Source organism: Argentina silus (genome assembly GCF_951799395.1).
Source record: "Argentina silus genome assembly, chromosome: 2".
Taxonomy (NCBI): domain Eukaryota; kingdom Metazoa; phylum Chordata; class Actinopteri; order Argentiniformes; family Argentinidae; genus Argentina; species Argentina silus.
The window spans coordinates 26,774,187-26,797,360 of NC_139656.1; the positions used below are offsets into that span (position 1 = coordinate 26,774,187).

At 48.3% G+C, this 23,174-nt stretch overlaps 2 protein-coding genes across 2 annotated transcripts; one reads left to right on the forward strand and one right to left on the reverse strand.

The window, feature by feature from the left end:
* Window positions 1-1,321: 1,321 nt before the first annotated feature.
* capn5b (calpain 5b) lies at window positions 1,322-22,945 on the reverse strand (the record flags this gene model as incomplete). Its single annotated transcript, XM_083664994.1, has 13 exons — window positions 1,322-1,504; window positions 2,590-2,726; window positions 3,409-3,459; window positions 3,886-4,007; window positions 5,109-5,305; window positions 5,680-5,802; window positions 5,971-6,166; window positions 6,441-6,518; window positions 7,714-7,907; window positions 10,739-10,931; window positions 11,738-11,946; window positions 16,893-17,024; window positions 22,781-22,945. 13 exons carry the CDS (start codon window positions 22,943-22,945, stop codon window positions 1,322-1,324), a joined length of 1,980 nt encoding a protein of 659 aa, XP_083521120.1.
* Window positions 13,824-14,345, forward strand: ompb (olfactory marker protein b; the record flags this gene model as incomplete). Its single annotated transcript, XM_083693689.1, has 1 exon — window positions 13,824-14,345. One exon carries the CDS (start codon window positions 13,824-13,826, stop codon window positions 14,343-14,345), a length of 522 nt encoding a protein of 173 aa, XP_083549815.1.
* Window positions 22,946-23,174: the final 229 nt, after the last annotated feature.

The following is a 23,174-nucleotide window of genomic DNA, read 5'->3' on the forward strand; positions in this document are numbered from 1 at the left end:
ACACGAGTCAGAGGAAGCATCAGGCAGTGGCGTTGCCGTTAGTGATGAGGTGGCACAGGGGGGGGGGTTTGGTGCTGCGCTGCCGTGTGCTGGGAGGGAGGGAGGGAGGGAGGCAGGGAGGGAGGGAGGGAGGCTGGGAGGGAGGGAGGGAGGGAGGGAGGGCCTGCTCCTGTCTTTGGTCCCGTAAAGCACTTGATTATGGCAGGGTGGAGCTCCACACTCCACTGGGGCATATCGAAAGCGCCGGTTGCTAAGCTACGATTAGTGGGCGGGGGGGGGGGGGGGGATGCGCAATGCAGGCAGAGTCTCTAGCCATGCTGCTGGAGATCGTCCATGGCAACCGGTAAACGCGTAGTCCAAGGGAGTGGGAGGAGGGAGGCTACACAAACACACACGCACACACAACACACGCACACGCACACGCACACGCACACGCACACACAACTCCCGGAGAGGAGAGCATGGCCGCTGTTGGTTTATAGGTTTGACTGTAGAAAGTGAAGGACAGTTCATGCTGCTGAGCAAGGACAATCTGAAGATGTGCCTTGATGCAGACACGTGAAGGACTTTACCAGTATTCACAACGGGAGAGACAATGATGAGAGAGAGTAGCTGTCGTTTACGGGAGATACCATGATGATGATGGGGGAGCTGGGGGGGGGTGACGTTTTGTTTTCTTTCTAGGGGCGGAAATGGGAAGTTCCTCCATGATGAAACTGGAGTCAGGTGAAGGGAGTAGAAAAAACACTGAGTGAGTAGAAGTGGAGGGATGGAGAGATGGTGGTGGTCCCAGTACCACCCAGTAACATGACACCCTCCACACACACACACATACACACACGGCTGGTCCCAGGGTCATAGAGAGATGGACTCAGCCTTAAGGCGATGCATAGCCCTTAGAAAAGCTGGCAGATGCACAGAGAGTGTAGAGAAGGAGCAGGTACATGTTGAGAGGTGTGTGTGTGTGTGTGTGTGTGTGTGTATGTGTGTGCAAGCAGAAAGGCATGTAGGCTTCTGTATGTTTGTTGTGAGTGTGAGTGTGTGTGTGTGTGTGTGCGCGTGTGCGTGTGTGCGTGCGTGTGTGTTGAGTCAGTGATAGAGCGAGTGAGAGGCAAAGAGGAAATAGAGAGAAAGTAAGAAAGATAGAAAGCAGGAGAGACAGCCAGAGAGAGAGAGAAAGAGAGAGAGTGAGAAAGACAGAGAGAGTGAGCGGTAGAGGAGGGTACGGGCGGTACTGGGACGGGTCAACTGACACGCAGGGTTGAGGGACGAGGACAGTGAGGGATGACAGGAGGTCAAAGGTCGAGATGGAGCGGCCATGTCATATGTTGGTGAGCACAGTGCAGGTGATGAGGCGCACAGTGACCGTGCCCGGGAGGTCGTTGTCTTGGCGATTGCCCTTGTCGCGCAGGTGGAGCGTGTGCTGCTCCTGTCGGTCGTTGGGGTCGCTGGACAGGGTCACCTGACCCAGGAAGGTGTCCACAATCACGTTCTTATTGTAGATCTGCGTACAGAGGTGTGGACCAATCAGACAAGGTTGTTACATTTACATTTATGACATTTAGCAGACGCCTTTATGCAAAGCGACTTACAACAATACATTTGTTTAAGTAAGGGAATCATCTATCCAACAGCCATCATAAGACAAAGTAATCAATGCTCACACCAGGGGCCATTGGCAGTCGTAATGAGAGAACTTGTACAGGAGGGTAGCAGGGGAGGAGAGGTCTCGGGGTTGGGGTTAGGGTTAGTATAGGGGGGTAGTGAGGGTTAAGAGGTCTCTGGGGGTAGGGTTCGGGGTTATGGGGTAAGGGTTAGGGTTGGGGTTAGGGTTAGTATAGGGGGGTAGTGAGGGTTAAGAGGTCTCTGGGGGTAGGGTTCGGGGTTATGGGGTAAGGGTTAGGGTTGGGGTTAGGGTTAGTATAGGGGGGTAGTGAGGGTTAAGCGGTCTCTGGGGGTAGGGTTCGGGGTTATGGGGTAAGGGTTAGGGTTGGGGTTAGGGTTAGTATAGGGGGGTAGTGAGGGTTAAGAGGTCTCTGGGAGTAGGGTTCGGGGTTATGGGGTAAGGGTTAGGGTTGGGGTTAGGGTTAGTATAGGGGGGTAGTGAGGGTTAAGCGGTCTTTAGGAGGTTGTGTAGAGGGTAGAAGGAAAGAGAGAGAGGGGGGGGTTGATTTAACAAGAAGAAGAGGAGAAAACGATGAGAAAAAGAAGATTTGAAGGAGAGGAGTGGAGGAGGAGAAAAAGGAGTGAAGGTGTATGGGCAGGGCAGGGTAGAAAGAGACACAACAAGGCACTGGTTGAAAACTCCTAAAACGCCTCCTCCTTCATCCCTTCCTTCATCCCTTCCTTCATCCCTTCCTTGAAGACATCACTGATCTGACATGACCTGATAGGTGGAAGCAGCGCAACGACAAGCTTGCTTGGACCAATCGATTCATGTTAGATCAGGAAGGAAGGAGAGGAAGGAAGAGAGGAAGGAAGGAGGCGTTTTTTAAAGTATTGGGACAGGGCCGATACGTCAGACAGAGTCGATGTGAAAACAGTGAACAGTGCCACAGTGACCCACCAGCCACTCCACTGTGGGCTCACCTCAATGTGGATGCCATCCTTGGGCTTCTTGCGGTAGAACAGGCCTTTGACGTCGAAGTTGGGGCTCCGCGTGTCCTTGTGCACGGGCGAGCGCACCCTCTCTCCCTCACAGGTGATGATCACATACGGGTCGGAGGCTAGGACGAGAGGGACAGCTGTCAATCACTGCAATGGCTTGAGTTGGGACCGTTGCTAAACGTACTGTACAGTATATCGTTTTGAACCAAGTGTGTGAGTGTGCGTGCACATTCAGGTAGGTGAGTGTGTGTGTGTGTGTGTGTGTGTGTGTATGAGAGAGAGAGAGAGAGAGAGAGAGAGAGAGAGAGAGAAAGAGAGAGAGACAGAAAGGAGCGAAGGAGGCTATTAAAGACCACAGGGACAAGGCCTAATCTATGGTGAATCTCGTTGTGCCTAATCTAACAGCCAAAAGGTGATGTGTGTGTGTGTGTGTGTGTGTGCGCACATTCAGGTGTGTGTGTGTGTGTGTGTATGTACGAGTGAGAGAGAGAGAGAGAAGGAGGCTATTTACAGACAGGGACGGGGCCTAATCTAGAGTCTAATCTAATCTCTTCATCCCCTGTACAGTTTCTCTACTTAATTACCAAAAAAAAAAGGTAATTCTTCCTTCTTCTAGCATTGTGACTGCCAACGATATAGATTACTTTTTCTTATGATGACTGATGTATAGATGACTCACTTACTTAGACAAATATATAAGTCGCTTTAGATCAAGGCGAAATGCCAAAAATGTGAATGTAAATGTGAATGAGTGAATCTAGTTGCGCCTAAGTGAACAGCCACTAGGTGGTGCTAAAGTACCTCCTGTTTTGGCCAGGTGCCTCTTCTTGTTGGGATTGAGACAGTGCAGCTCTGTGTGTGACCAGAAGAGTTTACCCAACGGCATGCTTTCCAGCCAGGATGGTCATACACACCCACACATAAAAGACATATGCAGTCTTATACACATAGACTTATGTTACTCTTGTGATATATAACATATAAAAACAAACAAACAATCATAACTTAAAGGGTCTTGAAAATTTACATCCTGACCAATATGTCAAAATGTACAGCGGCAAATGTGTGTGCATGAGTCATTTAAAAAAATAAAATAATGTTTTAATCATTGATATAGGTGCTGCAGGAGTAAGTAGCCCGGGATTAGGGTTAGGGTTAGGGTTTCCCCAGCGCTACAGAGAAACCGTGTGGTGATAAGGCATATGACATAGGGGAACTAGCTCTCATCACAAACCATATTGGAGGTATCAGGAACTACAACTCCCAACAGTTACGTACCTCCATTGGCATCCTGGCCCTGGAGCCCCTCAGCACTCAGGACGTGGACCTGGGTGATCAGCACGGGGTACCCACACATGCCCGTCCAGCAGGTCTGGGGAGGCTCGTCCAGGGTCAACTCTCTGTGGCGGGGCAGGGGAGAGGGAACGGGTCGGTCCGTTATTCATTTGGGGAGTCAGCGCAATGGCAAACTGAAGTCAGTCATACGGGCGGTTGGATTAAAGAACGGTCCCTAACCAAAGACGTGAGGAGAAACAGGGTGAGGCTGTGGGGTGTAAATCACTGAAATGTGTTCGGTTCAGGTGTGACGTGTGGATTCAAAAGATGAGATCAGATCACTGGAGTCTTTCAGTCATTTTAAACAATGTGCACACAGGAGAGAGATCCAGCATACAGCAAAGTAGGAGGAGCTGAAGTCCAGTCCCCAGTTTTAGGCTCAACTACAAGCAGTGGAAAAGTACCAGAGACAGTAAATGGAATGCCCTCGCTCAGCCCCCCCCCTCTTGATCTGTGTCTTATCACATGGGCAGCTGGTGCACATCTGAGGTCAACCTGTTTACCATGCTGAGTGTGGGAATGGCCCAGGCAGCTTGGCCGAAGACCAAACAAATCCTTCTTAAGGCAGAGAGACAAGAGAGGGCCTGATCGAGCAGCCTATAACTGATGTGACAACAGTAATACTATTACATCATATCACTTATTCATCAACCAAATGCACTATTCTCATCAAACGCAATCATTCAAACTCAGGCCTGTGTCAGAGTAAGAAAAGATCAAACAATCTACTGTACCCCATCCCACAGCTCCTCATCTCATTGCCAAGTCTACTGTCTACATAGAATACAAAATGTGTGTGTGTGTGTGTGTGTGGGGGGGGGGGGGGTAAACCATGAAGTAAGGGAGGGGGGGGATAAAACCATGAAGTAAGGGGGGGGGGGGGGGGTAAAACATGAAGTAAGGAGGAGGGGAGGAGGGGGGGGTAAAACATGAAGTAAGGAGGAGGGGGGGTAAAACATGAAGTAAGGGGGGGGGGTAAAACATGAAGTAAGGGGGGGGGGGGTAAAACATGAAGTAAGAGGGGGGGGGTAAAACATGATGTAAGGGAGAGGGGAGGGGGGGGTAAAACACGAAGTAAGGGAGAGGGTGGAGGGGGGTGTAAAACACGAAGTAAGGGGGAGGGGAGGGGGGGGTAAAACACGAAGTAAGCATGTCGGCTGGTTTACTTGCAGTCTGAAGGCACATCGGTGAAGACCCGCAGCAGGAAGTCCCCCTGCTGCCCGGGGTCAAAGGTGGTGGGAATGATGACGTAGCGGCCCTCCTTCAGCTCCTTCCTGAGGAACACACAGCGGGAGTTGATGTAGATGGAGCCCGCCACCTTCTGCTGGGCCGTGTGCATGCGGTACTTCCTGTTCAGCTCCACCTAGGGACAGGGAAGACTCATCATCAGCTTCAGTTTAAGACGTAGAAGTGTGTGTGAATGGGTCTGGAAAAATGTCCTTGCGATGGCTTGGACGCAATACCCAACAATAACCCCTCAAATATTATTGGACCAACGGACAAGCTGGACAAGCCATAAGCATGTGTGTGTGTGTGAGTGTGTGTGTGTGTGTGTGTGTGTGTGTGTGTGTGAGTGAGTGAGTGAGTGAGTGAGTGAGTGAGTGAGTGAGTGAGTGAGTGTGAGTGTGTGCGTGTGTGGGTGGGTGTGTGTGTGTGTGAGTGAGTGAGTGAGTGTGAGTGTGAGTGTGAGTGTGAGTGTGAGTGTGTGTGTGCGTGTGCGTGTGTGTGTGTGTCTACCCGATGAATGTCGAAGCCGATGGCCAGGTTCTCTCCTTTGCCCTCTTTGGCTGTGGCCCTCCTCTCCTTCTGCTGCAGGCAGATCAGGACCTCATCCTCCACCTTCTTCACATCAAACACATACTGTAGGGAGAGACACTATTCACAACCTGATCCTCTGTCTGCTCCAAAGACACGTTCACACAGAGGCACGCTTAGACACAGATACAGACAGACAGACAGACAGACAAAACAGACAGACAGAGAGACAGACAGACACAAACACAAACACAAACACAAACACAAACACACCTGTGGGTTCTGGAGGAAGGTGGTCTTGTGGTTGATACAGCCCCCAGAGCGGTTCCGGAGGGGGTCTTGGCGGTGGACCCAGGAGCCCCTCATCACCTCCTCCTCCCAGGTCTTGTGGATGCTCAGGTAGGAGGTATTGATGAGGCGGCAAAGAATCAGGTCCGTGAAGTACTGGCAGAAATCATCAAAGGTCATCCTGGGGTCAGGAGAGGCATGGCGGGAAGGATAGAAGGAGAAAATATGAGAAAGGAGGAGAGTGGATAAACAACAGCTAGTGGGGTAGTATGGTCACGGTCTGATTGAGAGAAGACATGAAACAAAGGAATGAGGACAGACGGCTGGTATTGTATGAGAGTATTGGCGAGAATGATCTGATTTAATCTAGAGAGGATTTAGAATAAGACCAATGAGATTATGGTAGACCAGCGGTGGGGGGGGGGGTACGGCACAGATCCGGTTCTCTCTCTCACCAGAACTCTCCGTCGTCCTGCACGGTGACACCCAGCTTCTCTCTTTCACTCTTGCTCACCTTCTTCCACTCCTCAGAGCTGGGAGAGGGACAGGACGTGAGGTCATGTTAGTTAGCGCAACGCAAGTTCACGAGACAATACGCTAAACATGGGACAGAGAGGAGAAAACTCTTGTGAAGCATAAGGACTAAAAAATAAATATATAGGGCTAACGTTCATTCATTGTAAAATATGTCACAGGGCATGAGAGCACCAAACCAGGTGACCTCTAAGAAGACTAATAGCTCAGATGGTTGAATCCCTCTTAGAGACTCACTCTTTGTTCATGACTCTTCGAGGAGAATGCCTCTCCAGTCCCAGTTTTGTTCAAAACCCCAAATAAATAATTCAGTTTTGTGAAAATATGAAGAGAGAGAGATAGAGAGAGAGAGATAGAGAGAGAGAGATAGAGAGAGAGAGAGAGAGAGAGAGAGAGACTCGCTTCCCTTTAATAACATCTCTCCCCTTTACCTCTTCAATAATTCAGGGCCCATCTTGAGCCAGCACTACAATCTCAGCTGGTGTCACAAACTCAGTGACAAGAATAATAAGACGCCCCCTTTCTATTACAATATTTCAATCCCATCTATTGTCCCCCAGGGAGAGTTTATAGGGGGGATTCTTATAACAAGAGGTATTCCAATTTAGCAGAGGGAAGACACCTCTCTCTGCCTCATTACCCCCACCTCGTACATGGAACAATCCATCATTTCAAGGCACAGAGCTATGCGAAAGGAAGCCTCCACCACGCACAGCAAGACCGACAGTTTCACTCTGTAGGGGAGGAAGAGTGAATTACACTTGAAATATCTGAAGGATGATGACTTCTGAAGGATGATGACTTCTGAAGGATGATGACTTCTGAATTGCCTATAGTTTTTTCCTCTCTCGCTCGACTTGCTGCCGTCTTTGTCGACACTGAAACATTTGCTACGTTTTCTAATAGCGGCATATGTTGAACGTTCTTTATCATGTGATCTCATTCCTTGATGGCTACCGATTTACCAACTACGATTTACTAACCCTATGGCCATGTAGCCCTGTTTTAACGCTCAAATCTTCATACTGGACCTGAAGGGGGAAAACAGCAAACTGACTGATCAGCATCTACAGTAGAGGCAACCTCATCCTACTCCCTCACTCTCTCTCTGAGACCCCCCGTGTTCCCCATAGCTGACATAACTAACATCTGCTGTTACACCTCCGGGCCAGTGGGGGGCGGTGTTGTGTTTACCTGTCGCTCCAGGGTCCGCTCCACTCCTTCTCTCCCCAGGGATTCCTCATGCGGATCATCTGCAGCTTCTCTGACTTGAAGAAGGCCAGCAGGCCGTGACCCAGGCGTACCTTCTTCACATCCGTCACCGCGTAGGCGTGGCCTTTCACCAGGCCGCAATCCAGCCGAGCCTCCATGTCCTCCACTGTGGTCGCCTAGGAGACCAGCCAGTTGAATGAAATTGAGTTCTACAGGGCTTTGTCTGCACACTACATGGCCAAACTGAACGTACTGTGCTGGCTCGGATGTATTTTCTTTTCACATTGTCCTTTCCAGCACAGTTCCAGCAACTCTTGTGGATGCGTAACCTGACCACAGCCAAGCTCAGCTGCGTTTGGCTGAGTAGTTTTTTCTGATGATGACTGATAGATGATTCACTTACTTTAGACAAATGTACCTGTTGTAAGTCGCTTTGGATAAAAGCATCTGCTAAATGGCAAAAATGTAATTTGTCTGATACCGATGCCTATTTATGGGGGCATCAATTCAACGATAACCTATATATCTGCTGATTTTTTTGTAATTTATTTTTTTACAGAATTCCTTTTTAACACAGTTGTCATAGGAAAACAATGGCAAAAGATGCTCTTAATGCTGATTAGGCAAAAGTCCATATCCCAATAATTATCTGAAAAAAGAGCTTGTTTTGCTAAATACAGTCATTTCAGTAGGCAGCCCAGTAATAGCAAATGCCAATAAACAAGTTTATTAATTAATAAAAATCCATACTGTATGTATACATTTTGCTCAGGAAAAAAACAATTACACTGATTTTCTATCATTTCAGAATGTGAGGCTGACGCACATCTTTGGTGCTGTATCGGAGGAACATGTATTTATACAGATATTTCTATAAACTCCAATATCGTCCGATAATATCGGTGCTCCGATATATATGTTGGGCTCTAGAAAAGAGTATAAGTCTATGTAAAATGTTATCATCAGAGTACTTTTATCTTGAGATGCCCAGATGAAAGCCTGTTACACAAACAAAAGTGATCAAACGGTAGCAGGGGAAAACTAACAGCAAGAGAAGGAACAGGAGGAAGGAACAGGAGGAAGGAACAGGAGGAAGGAACAGGAGGAAGGAACAGGAGGAAACCAAATGAGTTAGCATCCCTTGGCCCACAACATAAATGGTGGTGTGATAGCAGTGGTCTATCACTGAAAGACACCCACATTTCAACAAGGTAGTTCCTCCATTGAAATTCATATAATCTGAGATTATTCAATAACTAAGGTATTTAGGTTATGTTTGTTTCGTGTGTGAAGCATTCAGTAGCAGGGTTTATGAAGTATCCTCCAGGCTTAGACCCAGCCATGGACCTTTAAACCTGTTTGACAGAGAGACAAACAGAGAGAGAGAGAGACAGACAGACAGACAGACAGACAGACAGACAAAGGACAGATCCTGCTACCCCCTGACAGACAGACAGACAGACAGAGAGACAGACAGACAGACAGACAGACAAAGGACAGATCCTGCTACCCCTTGGCATGCTAAGTAGGAAGGCTGTCTACATGTGGGCTTGGTGAAATAGCTTTAAGAATTCCCCACGACTCGCATCATTTTTCACCTCCACTGCTTTGAAGAGAACAGAGAGGAGAGAAAGAGAAAAGCAATTAAGTTGGGAGTCGGGAGAGATGCATGAGTGTGGCTTTTGAGAGCTTTTTGTATCATTTCTAATCAGTCTGCCCTGCCACAAAAGCCTGTGTGAGAGTCTAGCAACGTCGCTAGGACGGTACAACAATGACTAAACAACAACCACTGGGTCACGTCAGGGAATTAATGATGTCTGCTTTCTGGACTGTTGGGGCTGTTCGTCTCCTGTTGAGGTGTTTAGGGGTTTGGTGTGTCTGTTTGTGTTGTTGTCCCGAAATGGATCCTCAGAAGAAGAAAAAACCTCATGAATATGAAATGGGTATTGGTCAAAGTCGAGCTGTGTGGTACTTGGAATCCCAACGTAAACCTGTAAATGAGTTCAGCTAGCACCTCTGTCTGGGCTTGGACAAACACAACAGCAGACAATCAAAGGAGGGACTCACTCACCGCCGGGAAAGCGCAAGTCCTACTAATGTAGCTCCCCGCAGCAGATGTGCTTAGTGATGAATAGATAAATAGATGCATACAGAGATAAACAACATCCATATTGGCACTGACAGATAGATGGATGGATAGATAGATAGACAGACAGACTGACATTAGACACTGTCCTCATTTCACTTGAATGAATGCACATACTCCCTGTCAGGAGAGGAGCTCACTGTGGAAGTGTGTGCATTCAGCCAAATCTAACTCATCAGCGTAGAGGCTGCATTGGGTGATTAGCTGGACAGATGGGTGGATAAATGGACACATACTAGATTCACAAACAGATGGACTGACTGACTGAGGGAGATGGGCAAACTCCAGCATTCTTCTATACTAGTCCATCTATTTACATTCACAACTGACTAAATAAAGGTGTAATGACAATGTTAATCCCTAAGAAAGAGCATCATTTACTGTAGTTTGTGCTTACTGTTTTTAAGGGGGTAGTTCATCCATTTACTGAATCTTACTGATACCCAGAAAGGAGTGAGCAACCCCCCACCCATTAATAATTCCGTACATAAAATGTTGGATTCAATGTTGACTGTATAGTTCATGTTATCAAGTTCATGTTTTCCTTGCCACTGTGCTCTATATATTTGTTTTCCTTGGCTTATTCCTGGGGGTCTATGATGTTAGATCATATTGTTTGTATTGTATTTATTGTTTATATTGTTCAGTATAAATTTTGTTGTGAAGCACTTTGTGACATTTGTCTATGTAAAAAGCGCTATAGAAATAAACTTGATTGATTGATGGATTGCCCCCAATCAGGACATTTCTTGACAATTTCCGTCTATTTAGGGGACCCACCTAGCTCAAGTGCTCCCCCTTAGGTTGAAAGTTCTACATAACCACTTTAAACGGTCTTCGTCTCAGCTCTGCCTTACTCACCCTGATGGAGCAGCTGATGAGGCCGTCGCGGTTGTGGACCTTCAGCACCCTCTCAAACAGCTGGTTTCGGGCCACCTCGTCCGTGGCCATCTGGCCCTCCAGCAGGTCCATGGGCTCCGACACACCCCCAGTGAAGTCCACCAGGGCGTCGGCCGTGTTGCCTCCATCCAGGGCCTCATAACAGCCGTACACCCTGCGGAGACGAGAGGAAAGGGGGGTAAGTGGTATGGATCGGCAGATCAATGATCTGTACCAATGCTGTCTATAGAGTGTCATTGACACCCGGATGCAAACAAAACACAATGTTGTCATTTGATAACATTTGACTGTTATTAAACCAGGTAAGTTGACTGAGAACATATTCTTAGTCTTTGGATATGGATATGGGTATATGAATCAAAAGGACTCTAGACAGTAAGCATAGATTTGATAATCATCCTTTAGAGTAACTATCTTAAATATAGTGCATTAAAGGGATAATTCACCGAAATTACAAAATCACTATTTGGTTCCTTACCCTGAAAGGAGTCTATGGACAAGGATAGAGTTCACTCTAGATCTTTATCTGGGCACTGCCATTAACCACAAACATTTTTAACCAAAAACCAATGGAAGTCAATGGACCCTAAATTACCATACAGTATTTGAAATGTCATGCCCAAATCATCCCAAATTCTCAGAAAAGGCTCAATGACTTGAGTTAAATGACTTTGAGATGATTTGGGCATGACATTTCAAACATGCTACAGTTTACAGTCGATGGATTGACTAAAAATAAATGTTTAAACAGTTAGCGGTTAGTGGCAGTGCCCAGAGAAACAAAACCAAAGTGTGGATTAAAGTTTGTCGTTGTCCATAGACTCCTTTCAGGGTAAGCAACCAAATATGTGATTTTATAATTTGGCTGAACTATCCCTTTAAATCACAGGATCCCCCAGGGCTTCTAAATTACTGTCTGGCTCCAAACCCTGCGCCTGATTGTCTCCTGGCTCTACTGACTTGGCATAGGCCTTCTCCACCAGGGCACTCCAGAACTCGTTGCTGTCATCCGAGTGGCAGTACACCAGCTGGTTATCCACCGTCGGCAGCCGGTCGTCAATCACCACGTCAACCCACTCCCCGAAGCGCCAGAAACGGAAGTGGAAAATCCCAGCGTAGGAGTCGGGCTTCTCCGTGTCCCACTCCTGCTCCTTCCATTCAGGAATGACCTGCACAGAAGGGCGGAGGGAGGGAGGGAGGGAGGAAGGGAGGGAGGGAGGGGGTGGAGGAAGAGTGGAAGAGTGTTGGGCACAGTGTGAGTAAGCCGAACAAACAAACAAACAGCCGCCGCTGCACCTTGTAAATACCGCCCTGGTGGAAAGCCTGTCAGCCTCACGCTGCGGCGTCCCCACCGCCGACTGATACGTTACGGATTAGGGGACTACGCTCTCAGAGTACAACTCCAGCAGTGAGACTGGCGAAACAGGACACGGGGACAGGAAACCACTGCCTGCGTGGAGCAACCTGCCAGTCATTTCGGGGCTCCCCTTTGGGCTGCATTGGGGACACAGGAAAGAGAAAATGCAAACAAGGCACATACTTGTTACCGGGGTGAAATATTCAATCAGAGTAAATAGGAAGTGTCTTGGATGGAGAGGAGAGGCTAAATTGGATTCAAATTAATCAGTGTTGTTGTTGCAGCTGCTGCTGCCCTTGGAAATGCAGAGAATGAACTAAAAGCCCAGAGCAGCCCAGAGTGGTTCTGGTCCAGGAGTGAACTAAAAGCCCAGAGCAGCCCAGAGTGGTTCTGGTCCAGGAGTGAACTAAAAGCCCAGAGCAGCCCAGAGTGGTTCTGGTCCAGGAGTCAACTAAAAGCCCAGAGCAGCCCAGAGTGGTTCTGGTCCAGGAGTCAACTAAAAGCTGAGCAGTTCTGGTCCGGTGGGTCCGGATTGTTTTGCTGATGTAGGGGCTTTCTGCCTCTCAAGAGATCTGCTGTGTGAAGCAGCTCCTTTATGAGGGAAAAAAACCATCACTGCACCATGGAAACCCCAAGTCATTTTGGAGCCATGAGGGAGACAGCCCCCCTCTCTCTCTCTCTCTCTCTCTCTCTCTTCTCTCTCTCTCGCTTTCTGCTCTCTCTATGACTTTGGACTGCGGGGAGAAAGACAGAGAGAGAGAGAGAGAGAGAGAGAGAGAGAGAGAGAGAGAGAGAGAGAGAGAGAGAGAGAGAATCCATCTCGGCTTCTATCCAGAACACAATAAAGCCCTATATTAAGTGTACTCTGGAAGGGGAGTGCACCGGCCAGGGACTGAATGCTGGCCAGCAGCAAACCCCATCCCTGCAGTCTCCTCCCATAGCAGTGGTGCTGATCAGACTGGATTGGGAGGTACCCCCCCCCCCTTAAATCTGACATCAAGATCTAACATAGGGAGACTCCCTCAGCTTGATCGCACACAGTGTCATTATTACATGACTACGTGACAACTTGTTATAACAACGTGTTATAAACTGCTTGGCAGACTGACTAAATGTTTGGTTGTGGTCACACCTAACTGATCCCCGTCATACAGAGAGTCAGTGACAGGCAAGCCTCCATTAGTAGAGCACATCGGCGAACGTGCGGTGAACAAATATGTGACAAACACAGCTGTCCCCGGATCCCCAAGGGCAATCCCCGTGTCGCAGCCTCAAACGTCATTAGCCCCAGTTGCCTAGCGCCTCCACTCATCTTGCCAACGAGAACTCCTGTGTTGCGTGTATTGCGCATGTGTGTGTCTGTTTCCTACACATACGAAAGAAAGAGAATACAAGACATAGAGACCAAGGTAGAGCAAGGGAGGAGGGAGGCCACAGCAGGCCAAGGAGCGGCATCTAGACTTGTGTATGTCTCACTTAGCCAGCAAGAGAGGAAAAAAAGACCTTGAGAAAAACAGTCAAGAGACAGAGAGAAACTTGGACAAAGGAAGAAAAAGAGAGAATATAACAGAAAGCAGAGAACATAGAGACAGAGAACAAAGAGAGGGAGATCCTGAGAGCAAACTCTTCAAGCCTTGACCCTTGCGGTTCCTAGAAACTCATCACACCTCCTAAAACTTGCCTTCAAACATGTCCACGATGTTGGAGCTGCATTTCCGGCCAGACCCCCAGCAGACAGAGGTCATGCGACTACGGGCGCAGTCCCTGCAGCAGCGGGGCCAGAAGAGGCAGGACGGCGAACACCTCCTGAGGCCCCACGAGGCCATCTACTGCCTGGACTTCTCCCAGCAGGCCCTGGCCTTCTCCCATTGGAGCGTTCGTCTGTCACAGCCTGGCCGGCTCACTGTCACCGCCATCTCACAGCTGTGGACCCCGGACCTCACCCCCCTCATGACCCGCCAGCTGCTCGAGCCCACTGGGGTCTTCTGGAGGGCGCAGGGCGACGGCCCCAACATGCCGACCCACTGTTACGAGGCCGACAGCCTGGAGTTCGGGGAGAGGATCGCCGAGATGGCCAAGGTGAGGAAGGTGATGTTCTTCCTATTTGCCTTTGAGCAAGGCTGCAGCCCGCCGAGCTCCGACTGCTCCATCACCTTCCAGGTGCCAAGTGAGAGTGCAGGCGGAGGGGGAGTCATTAGACGGCCATGCTAGAGCAGACTAAAGTAGCAATGTCATCACAGCTGATAGCTAGAAAGTAGATGAGGTTGTTGTTCTTCATTTTGGATTAGGGGTAAGGTTGTGGTTAGATTTAATGGTTAGAATGGCATTAGAGAGCACTTCTTCTGTGCTTTCTTCAGCATGGCCAAAGAAGAACGCCCACGGGGGAGGAAAGACCGACTTTCAAGAGCACTCACGTCCTCCTATGGGCCTTGAAAAAGGTCCAACACCTCTACTCCCATGACTTGACGGCTTCCTTCCTCTCAAATCTTTTTTATCTTCCCTGTATTCAATTACAAAAGGTTACAACCAGTCTCAAAATATTCCACAGAAACTGAGATAGACCCTTCTGATCTGAACCAGGACATTCTATTGGATTACAACATGACTGATTTCTGTAGTCATCCAGATAACAGACAAGCAGTATATCAAGATGCCTGAGCATTTGAGAAATAATTTGACGTTGCTGATGTTGACATTTTTGTGAATGTTACCATAAGTGCCACTGTCAGTTTAGGTTAGAAATATCTTTCATTTCTTGCAAGGAATATTTGATACAGTAATGAGATTAAAGAAACAAGTTTTAACTTCTTGGTAATCTATGTGCATCTGAAATTAAATGGTCATCCGAATAAATGTTTTCAAAAACAAAAAAGTTGCTCTCTTTGCATTTGTGGTTGATAAACATCACAACACATTGTCAGCTGCAGTATGATGATGTTGTTGAACTAGGCTTGTGTGGGCTTATGAATCATGTTATTTTTACTCTCCTTCTGACAAATGAGTGGCCTTGTTTGGTTGACCTGAGCCCTTGAGGAAGTAACGGCTTGGTGTAGATCAGTCCCACCTGAGGTGGCAGGGACACTGTGGTAGTGTTGCAAATGTCCTGGTGGACAGCAGAGCCGCTTCCTATTACCTCATCCATTTCTGTCTGGCCCTGGATGACAGGGGAAGGAGGGAACGACAGGGGAAGGGTGTGGGTGGGGGGGTGGAGAGATTACATCTGCACAGCAACCGCCCCCTGACCTCCTTCCCCAGGGTCACCCCTACAGAGGCAGGGCCCCACAGGAGGGCATATATGAGTGAGAGAGAGAGAGAGAGAGAGAGAGAAAGAGAGAGAGAGAGAGAGAGTGTGTGTGTGTGTGTGTGTGTGTGTGTGTGTATGTATATGAGAGAGAGAGGGCAAGAGCTACGTATATAGAGAATAATTGTGTGTGCAGGGTGGATGGAGAATGAGAGAGACAAGGAAAGGGGGAAAGAGAAACAGAACCGAGCAAGAGAGAAAGAGCAGAGAGACATAAAGGACTCAGGAGAGTTTCCTGTCAATCCGAAACCTGAAATCCCTACCTATCCGCTAGACTTACTGTCTCTGGCTGACCAGTTTCATCAAAAATAATTTTAATTTCCACTCCATTGGAGTGATCATGATGTAGAGCTGAAGAGCAGCATACAGTCTCCCGAGTCTCAATTAGGCAAATCGCCTGCAGCCTTAAGTGTGTAATTATCAATCCAAGACTGTCTCTACTGTCCTCGTTATTCAATAACGAGACCTCACAATCACATTTCTCTCATACTTACAGTTGCCTGTCACCATGTGGGCTCATTAGGAATGTGCACATACCACCTCGTCCTCAGGGACCAAGCCCCTCTCCATCTATTGCACCGCTGCATCCCTGTGTCACTAATACAGCATTGTTGCACTGCTGCCATGGAAACACACCGTTCACAGACGGGGGTAGTGATGGTGGTGGGAGCGGGCGGGGGGGGGGGGGGGGGGGGAAACAGGAAAGGACAGGGCATTTACTATTCATGAGCAAGCAATCAGAAATCATGGCCTGGGTAGTAACACATCTGTAAATCCAGTCTCGACATCGCACTTACGAGGCTGGCAGCAATGGGACTCTCCAGAGCAACAGTGAAAAACACAAGATATATGCACATAACAACTGAGATAGTCTAGCAGCATACTCTACTGATACTGTTGTGTACAGACTCTCCTGATAAAAGTCCTCTGAGAAAGTCTACTTTGAGGTTGTTCACTCTACCAAGGGCCATGGTGGTGTAGTCTTGTGAGACCTAGAGAGGTGTTGATGTGCAGTAATGAGTCCTCTAGTGAGGGTAGCTTCCACCTGTTTACCCCTCATCAGGTAATGGGCCCTAATGGGGACTCACATGCACACACGTGCACACGCGCACACACACATGCGCACACGCACATGCACATGCACACAGTGCGTGTACACCAAGGAACACAAACACAGCCTACATGTCACCTTGTCAAACCTATGTATTTTGAATCGTCAGATTTTCTCTAATTCAGTTAAAATTCTTTAAGACCTAACTAAGTCATCATTAATGATTTGCATTACCTTAATTATCATTCTGTCACTGAAAACTGACGCACGCACGCACGCAAGCACGCACGCACGCACGCAACAAATGAGGCTCCTTTGAAAGAGTTCAACCACTTCTGTATCTATGGTGGAGAATCCTAACCCTAGAACGGCATCCGAGTATGCTAATGTAACTAAGTGTCCTTACCTTCCCCCACAGGGACTCTCTGGAGGCCAGGCTGGAGCACGCTGCCACAAACCAGCAGTTTCCCAACTGGCCCTGGTGCAAGTCGTGCGCACTGATGCCATCCACAAACAGATGAGGGTCTTCACACAGCTCCTACAGAAGAAGAGAGAGGGGTTAAAAAAGGTTGAGGGAGAGAAGGAAGAGGAGAGATTGAAGAAAGTGAGGGAAATTATAGAAAGGGGAGAGAGCCAGAGAGAAAGGGAAGGAAGACGGATGGATGGCGATGCAGGCCAGGCATGGCCCAGACTCTTTAATTAAGGCCCTAATCGATCGGAATTTAGATGAGGCAATGCGACACGCTCACATTCAATCAATCACAGAACATGCCTCAACTCAGAGAGGGACGAGAGAAGAGAGAGAGAGAGAGAGAGAGAGAGAGAGAGAGGGAGGGAGAGAGAGAGAGAGAGAGAGAGAGAGAGGGAGGGTGAGAGAGAGAGGAGAGAGGGAGGGAGAAAAGACAGAGTGAGAGAGAGGAGAGGGAGGGAGAGAAGATAGAGAGAGGGAGAGAGAGAGAGAGAGGGAGAGAGGAGAGAGGGAGGGAGAGAAGACAGAGTGAGAGAGAGAGAGAGAGAGAGGAGAGAAAGAGAGACTGAGAAGGAGTTGATGATAGAGTAAGAGTATATGTATTTGTGTATGAAAGAGAGAGACACAGTGAGGATGAGAGGGAGAGAGAGAAACGAGAGTATGAGCGAGCAATTGAGAGAGAGAGAGAGAGAGAGAGAGAGAGAGAGAGAGAGAGAGAAGAGAGAGAGAGGGAGAGAGAGAGAGAAAGAGAATGAATGCAAGTAAGTGAAGGAGGGAGGGAGAGAGAGAGAGAGAGAGAGACAGAGAACGAGCGCGTGTGTGAGAGAGAGAGAGTGAGCGGGTGAGCAAGAGAGCCACCGGCCGCTGATAAATCCAGTCTCTGAGGTGTTGTGGAGATTAATGTGGCGACACAGAGAAGGCGCTGCAGGGTCACACAGCTTCATCTGGGCTGGTCAGAAACCCGCGCCCTGCTGGAGCCTCTTCAGACAAGACAGAAAAACACCTTCAGTACACAGCCCTGCCAGGCCGTTTATGCTTCAGCCAACTCCTTTGGTGTCATCGTCCAGGCGAGGCTGGCAGGGAAGGTAGAAATCAGAAATCAGAGGACAGCTTCATTGTAATGCATGCAATGGAATGAAGAATGGGTATCAAACACATATCAAACACGTGCGTTTGATACCGTTCCTCATTCCATTCCATGGATTACAATGAGGCCGATTTCTACCTCCAGCAACGTCCCCCCCTGCTGTCAAAGGCTAAGGAAGAAACATACTGGCACCAAGGATACTCAAATTCCACACCAGCCAGCAGATTGACTAACAGTAGTGATCTGTTATAGCCTTCAGGACGCTATGGGGATGTTGAATGACTAACAGCATGTAGCCTATAGGATGCTATGGGGATGCTGATGGATATCCTCCGGTCGCTCTGAGGATACAATGAAGAGTATGACGATATCATCATCATCATCATCATCATCATCATCATCTCACGCTCAGTGTGGGCCGGGGTGCTCTCTCTCTCTCCATGTGTGAGACAGACAAGTGTTATTTTCATGTTATGTTATCTCACTCCCCGTGTGTGTGTGTGGTGATTTTCATCCGTCTCTCTGATCAGGGTGTGTGGACTGCCGACACCCTACTGCATCTCCTCGCATCTCTCTGTCTCTCTCTCTCTCTCTCTCTCTCTTTTTCCCTCCTCCCCCTCCTCCTTCTCTCCCTCTCCCTCTCCCTCTCTTCCTCTCCCCTGTGGGGTGTGATAATGGGAGCAGGCAATGGGCTGATGTCTGATTGTGGGGCGACAGTGATGTCATCATTGGCTCCTCTACCCAATAAATCTGTCCGCAGGGCTCGGATAGATGGCACCAGAGACACACCTTCTTCCTGTCTTGCCCAGAAGCATCCTGACTTCAATCTTTTAATCTGCCAACGGTTCAACTTCTGTGCACTGCACCCCTGATACATGAATTTAGTAGAGGAAAGAAAACACTGAATGTACCATTTGTTTTCTAGATAAAATCACTTGGTTCACTCACTCATCGCCTGAAACCTAGGTTTGAAAATCCTATCTGTTGTTTCCCATGACACAAGTTCAATACAGCTGTGCTGAAATGGGTTTTGATAAGAGGCCGTACATTAAACACAGTCTATTGTTGACTGAGTGAATCCATCCTCCCTCAGAAGACGAGCTGCCTCCATGGTCAAGTGTTGGCATCGTTTCATTAAAAAAAAACAGTGTGAGATCCAAGAGCCTTTCTGGAGAGACATGCACTGAATATGCAAGGCGGACTGGAGTACGAGGTTCTATATCGATAAATATGTAAGCAGGTTTGATGAATCAGTAGATCAGTACAGGAGATGCATGCGGAGCCTCTTTCTCTCCCACAATATAAATGATTTGTTTCGAGATTGATAGAGCATCTTTTCAAATTTTGACCCAAAAAATGTAGCTGGCTATTCCTCACCAGCTAATTTCCAAAGTCATCCCCCCTCCATGTTTCAGAGTGAGTGGGTAATTCATGAGGTGGGTGAGTGGGTGGGTGGGTGGTGTGGGGGTTAGGGAGCGGGGTGCTGTTGTGTGCCTGGCTGGCTCTATCTCTGGCTACCAGCCCCAGACACAGGCAGTTATAGCCTCCCTCTGATGGACTGAGGGGACAGAGAGCACTGGACGCTTTTATGATGCCCATCTCAGCCCAGCAGTGTAAATGAAACCATGCCCAGGGAGACGCGGTTATCAAACTCACACACACACACCACACACACACACCACACACACACACACACACTACTGTATACTGAAAAACACCATTGTGAAAGAAGAGATGGATACAAGGAGCTGAAAAGAGAGGAAGGAACCGGCTCCCCAACTCTTACTATTTAATGAGCCGATAGTCTCTATAGAGCTGGGCTCTGTGTATTCCTGGGGTGTGAATGGTCTTTACCTCTCTGCTTTATGGGACTAGCCTGGACAGCTAAGAGAGGGTCGATTGAAGCACCAGCCATTACTCAGGTAAAGCCATTAGTGAGCGTGCCTCTCAAATGCACTTCATCTTAACTCACTGTAATGCAGTGTAAAACTAAAAGAGGTAAAGTAAGTGTGCTCGCACGTGTGAGTACAGATGTGAGTGTGGAGGCTTAAGAGAGAGAGCAACTGTTTGCGCATCACTGCAGCATATCTGTGTGTCCTGTGGTGTGTGTGTGTGTGTGTGTGTGTGTGTGTGTGTGTGTGGTGTGTGCATGTGTTTGCTGAGCGCATGTATGTGTCTGTGTCAGGAGGGCACACACCAACCACACCCAAGGTCAGTAATTTGCAGATTCAGCCGAAAGCTTGTTGCTGCAAAAGCTAACTCAAATTTTAAATCAGGCAAAACACTGCGACTGCAGATTCCTCTTGAGGCCCTACAGTCTTACAATCCCTTTCACCACAGTCCTGCTTCTCATAAAGACCAGTGTGAAAGTGTGTGCAATTAGGTGAGAGTGTGTGAGTGTGTGTGTGTATGAGACAGAGAGAGAGAGAGAGATTTCTAATGACCTTTCTCAATCTACGTAAACATTGATCTTAAATTCCAACTCAAATTCTCTATTTTCAAATATATCCATGTCCAGCTTAAAACACAGTCTAGCCAAGCAGAGCTCACTCCCAACATCAGTAAGACAAGCAGAGCTTACTCTCCATATCAGTGTGGATTGGCTCAGGTGTGAGAGAAATGGGGTATCGATCCCTCTCCCCCTAGGGTAAGAAATAATGTGAATGGCATCACTAATGCTGGCAGTAGCTAACCAAATCATTACCTCGTACCCCACCACACCACACCAATGTACCTCTGTGACCAAATCACTCACCTCCTGCCAAAGTCATGGCCCAAAGCTCGATACCAGCCCTACTGATACCAGCCCTACTGATTCCATCGCACGCACACGCACGCACACACAGAGAGACACACACAGGCGCACGCACGCACACACGCACGCACACGCACACACAATGCTGCACTTTGCTCGTATTAATAAGTCTACTGCAGGATCACAACTGACAGTAAGGCAAGGGCAATCAAACTGCCACGCCAATCGAGAGCTCATTTAGCCCGAGATGGCTTTGGCTTGGAAGGACTGTAAGGCAAGCCCAGATAAACAGATAAATGGCTTTCACAAATTGTATTGCTTGTCATGTCATAAATAACCCCTATTAATCTGGTGGAGAGTGGTAGGGAGAGGTAGGAGGAGCAGTGGAAGAGAAAGAGAGAGAGAAAGAGGAAGAGAAAGAGAGAGACAGTCAGAGAGAGAGAGAGCATTTTATAAGGCCCTCTTATTTATGCCTGCATGCTCTGCTGTCTTGACTTGTGGCCATAAACATACCTAAGTGCCGTTTAAACAAGCATGGCACTAAACATGTTGTGTACTCTAATATTTAACTCCTCACTTTAACCCCCGCTGGACCTCTCTCCTGGCTGTCTGATAGGGTCACATTAAAACATCAATACCTCAGTGAAATAATATTCAACGTCCCCAGGAGAAATACAGTAGATGAGAAGAACCAACACTATAAAAGAGCAAGAGAAAGAAAAGGAGTAACACCCAATGTGACAAAGAGAAAGACACCAAAATGAGAGAGGATGCTTTTCTTCTTCTACCTTTCAATTTCCTACACTTCTCTGCTAAGCGACCCGACGCCCCACCAAACTGTCTCTCACAGTGCAAAAATTACAGGCTCGCTGTGGAGACCGAAACAGACAATCTGTGTGACCCAGTTACCGCGGCAATAAACGCTACCGTCAGAACAGCAGTGGTGAGCATGTGGCGGGATGACGATTCCGTCCGGAACCGCTTCCGCCACGGCTAATGGATGGTGCCGTGCCGCACTTCTCATCTCTGCTCTGAGACTCCGGAATGAGCGGCGGCGCTCTGGGGCGGACAGAGAGGTTGGGAAGGAGGGATAATTGACTTGGACAGTCCCAAACACTTTGTCTGCCCCTGGGCGTTAGCCGCTACCGCTGTGTTTTAAAAAAAAATATATATATTTTAGCCTGTGTTTTCTCCCTGTGGGATTCCGTGCCCATATCTCCAGACCATATACCAGCGTTCCTGGCAAGCCAGAGAGACGTATGTGCTATTCTGAGAGCTACTGTTCACCAAGTCGTAAAATCAAAACTGCCAAACACTGTGACTAGCAGATTGGCCGAAATGGGATTAGGATAAATGAACAGATTCAGATTGAGAGTACATATTGCTTGCCATATATTTTGCTTGTTGCCTGCCATCTCCTCTCTTCTTCGCATTTCCTCCGTATGTGGTTGAGGTGCAGATGCAAACACGTGGTGCTGGTGGTGCTGCTAACGCTGCAGTTCAACTGTAAAAGTGCTGAGGTAATGGTGTGAAGAACAGTGTTTTCTACTAGCCACCTGCTGAAGTAATGGTGTGAAGATGTGTGTGGTTTACCAGCCATGAACTTCACGAGCTACCCTGGGCAGCCTCTAACACGGTATTCCTCCCCGTTCAACCTACGATTTGTTAAACAACTTTGTGGATCCACAACCTCCAACCCATAATCCACAACCCTCCCAACCCAATGGAATACTGATCCTAGAGCTATTCGGAGAGGAGGTTCTCCCCTGCCTGTCTCCTCCCCGCCCACACCCGCTGCCCTTCTATGAGTGACACGGATAGAAAAGAGCTCTGAGCTACCCTATCACACTCATTGACATTACCGTACCGAAGGGTTACAGGGGGTCTACCCAGAGCTGTGAAAGTGGTTCGACCCAGAGCTGTGAAAGTGGTTCGACCCAGAGCTGTGAAAGTGGTTCTACCACTTGGTGGTGGCCTGCTCACCCGGGGTCTCTTCCAGTGCACTCGGCCGATCCTGTTGCCCTGGTAGAAGAGAGACTCGTCCACGGCAGGGAAGCGGGGGTCCTCGAACAGCAGCCCGCTCTGCAGGCACTGCCTCTTCAGGGTGGAGTACTGCTGCCCCTCAAAGGCCTTCGCTGAGGTGAACATCCTGCAGCCTGCAGGGAGCGCACACACAAGACAGGGGGCACTATTACTGCTTGTGAACACATGATGCCCTATAAACCTACAATTAGAATAAGAGGTCATGGTTCTACACATGATACAATAAAAAAAATAAAAATAAAAATCAGATGTTGAATGTGATGGGAACAACTACAGGCAAGCGGTCCTCGGAAGGGACATGGACAAGATGAACTGCTGTAGCCTTCAGAAACAG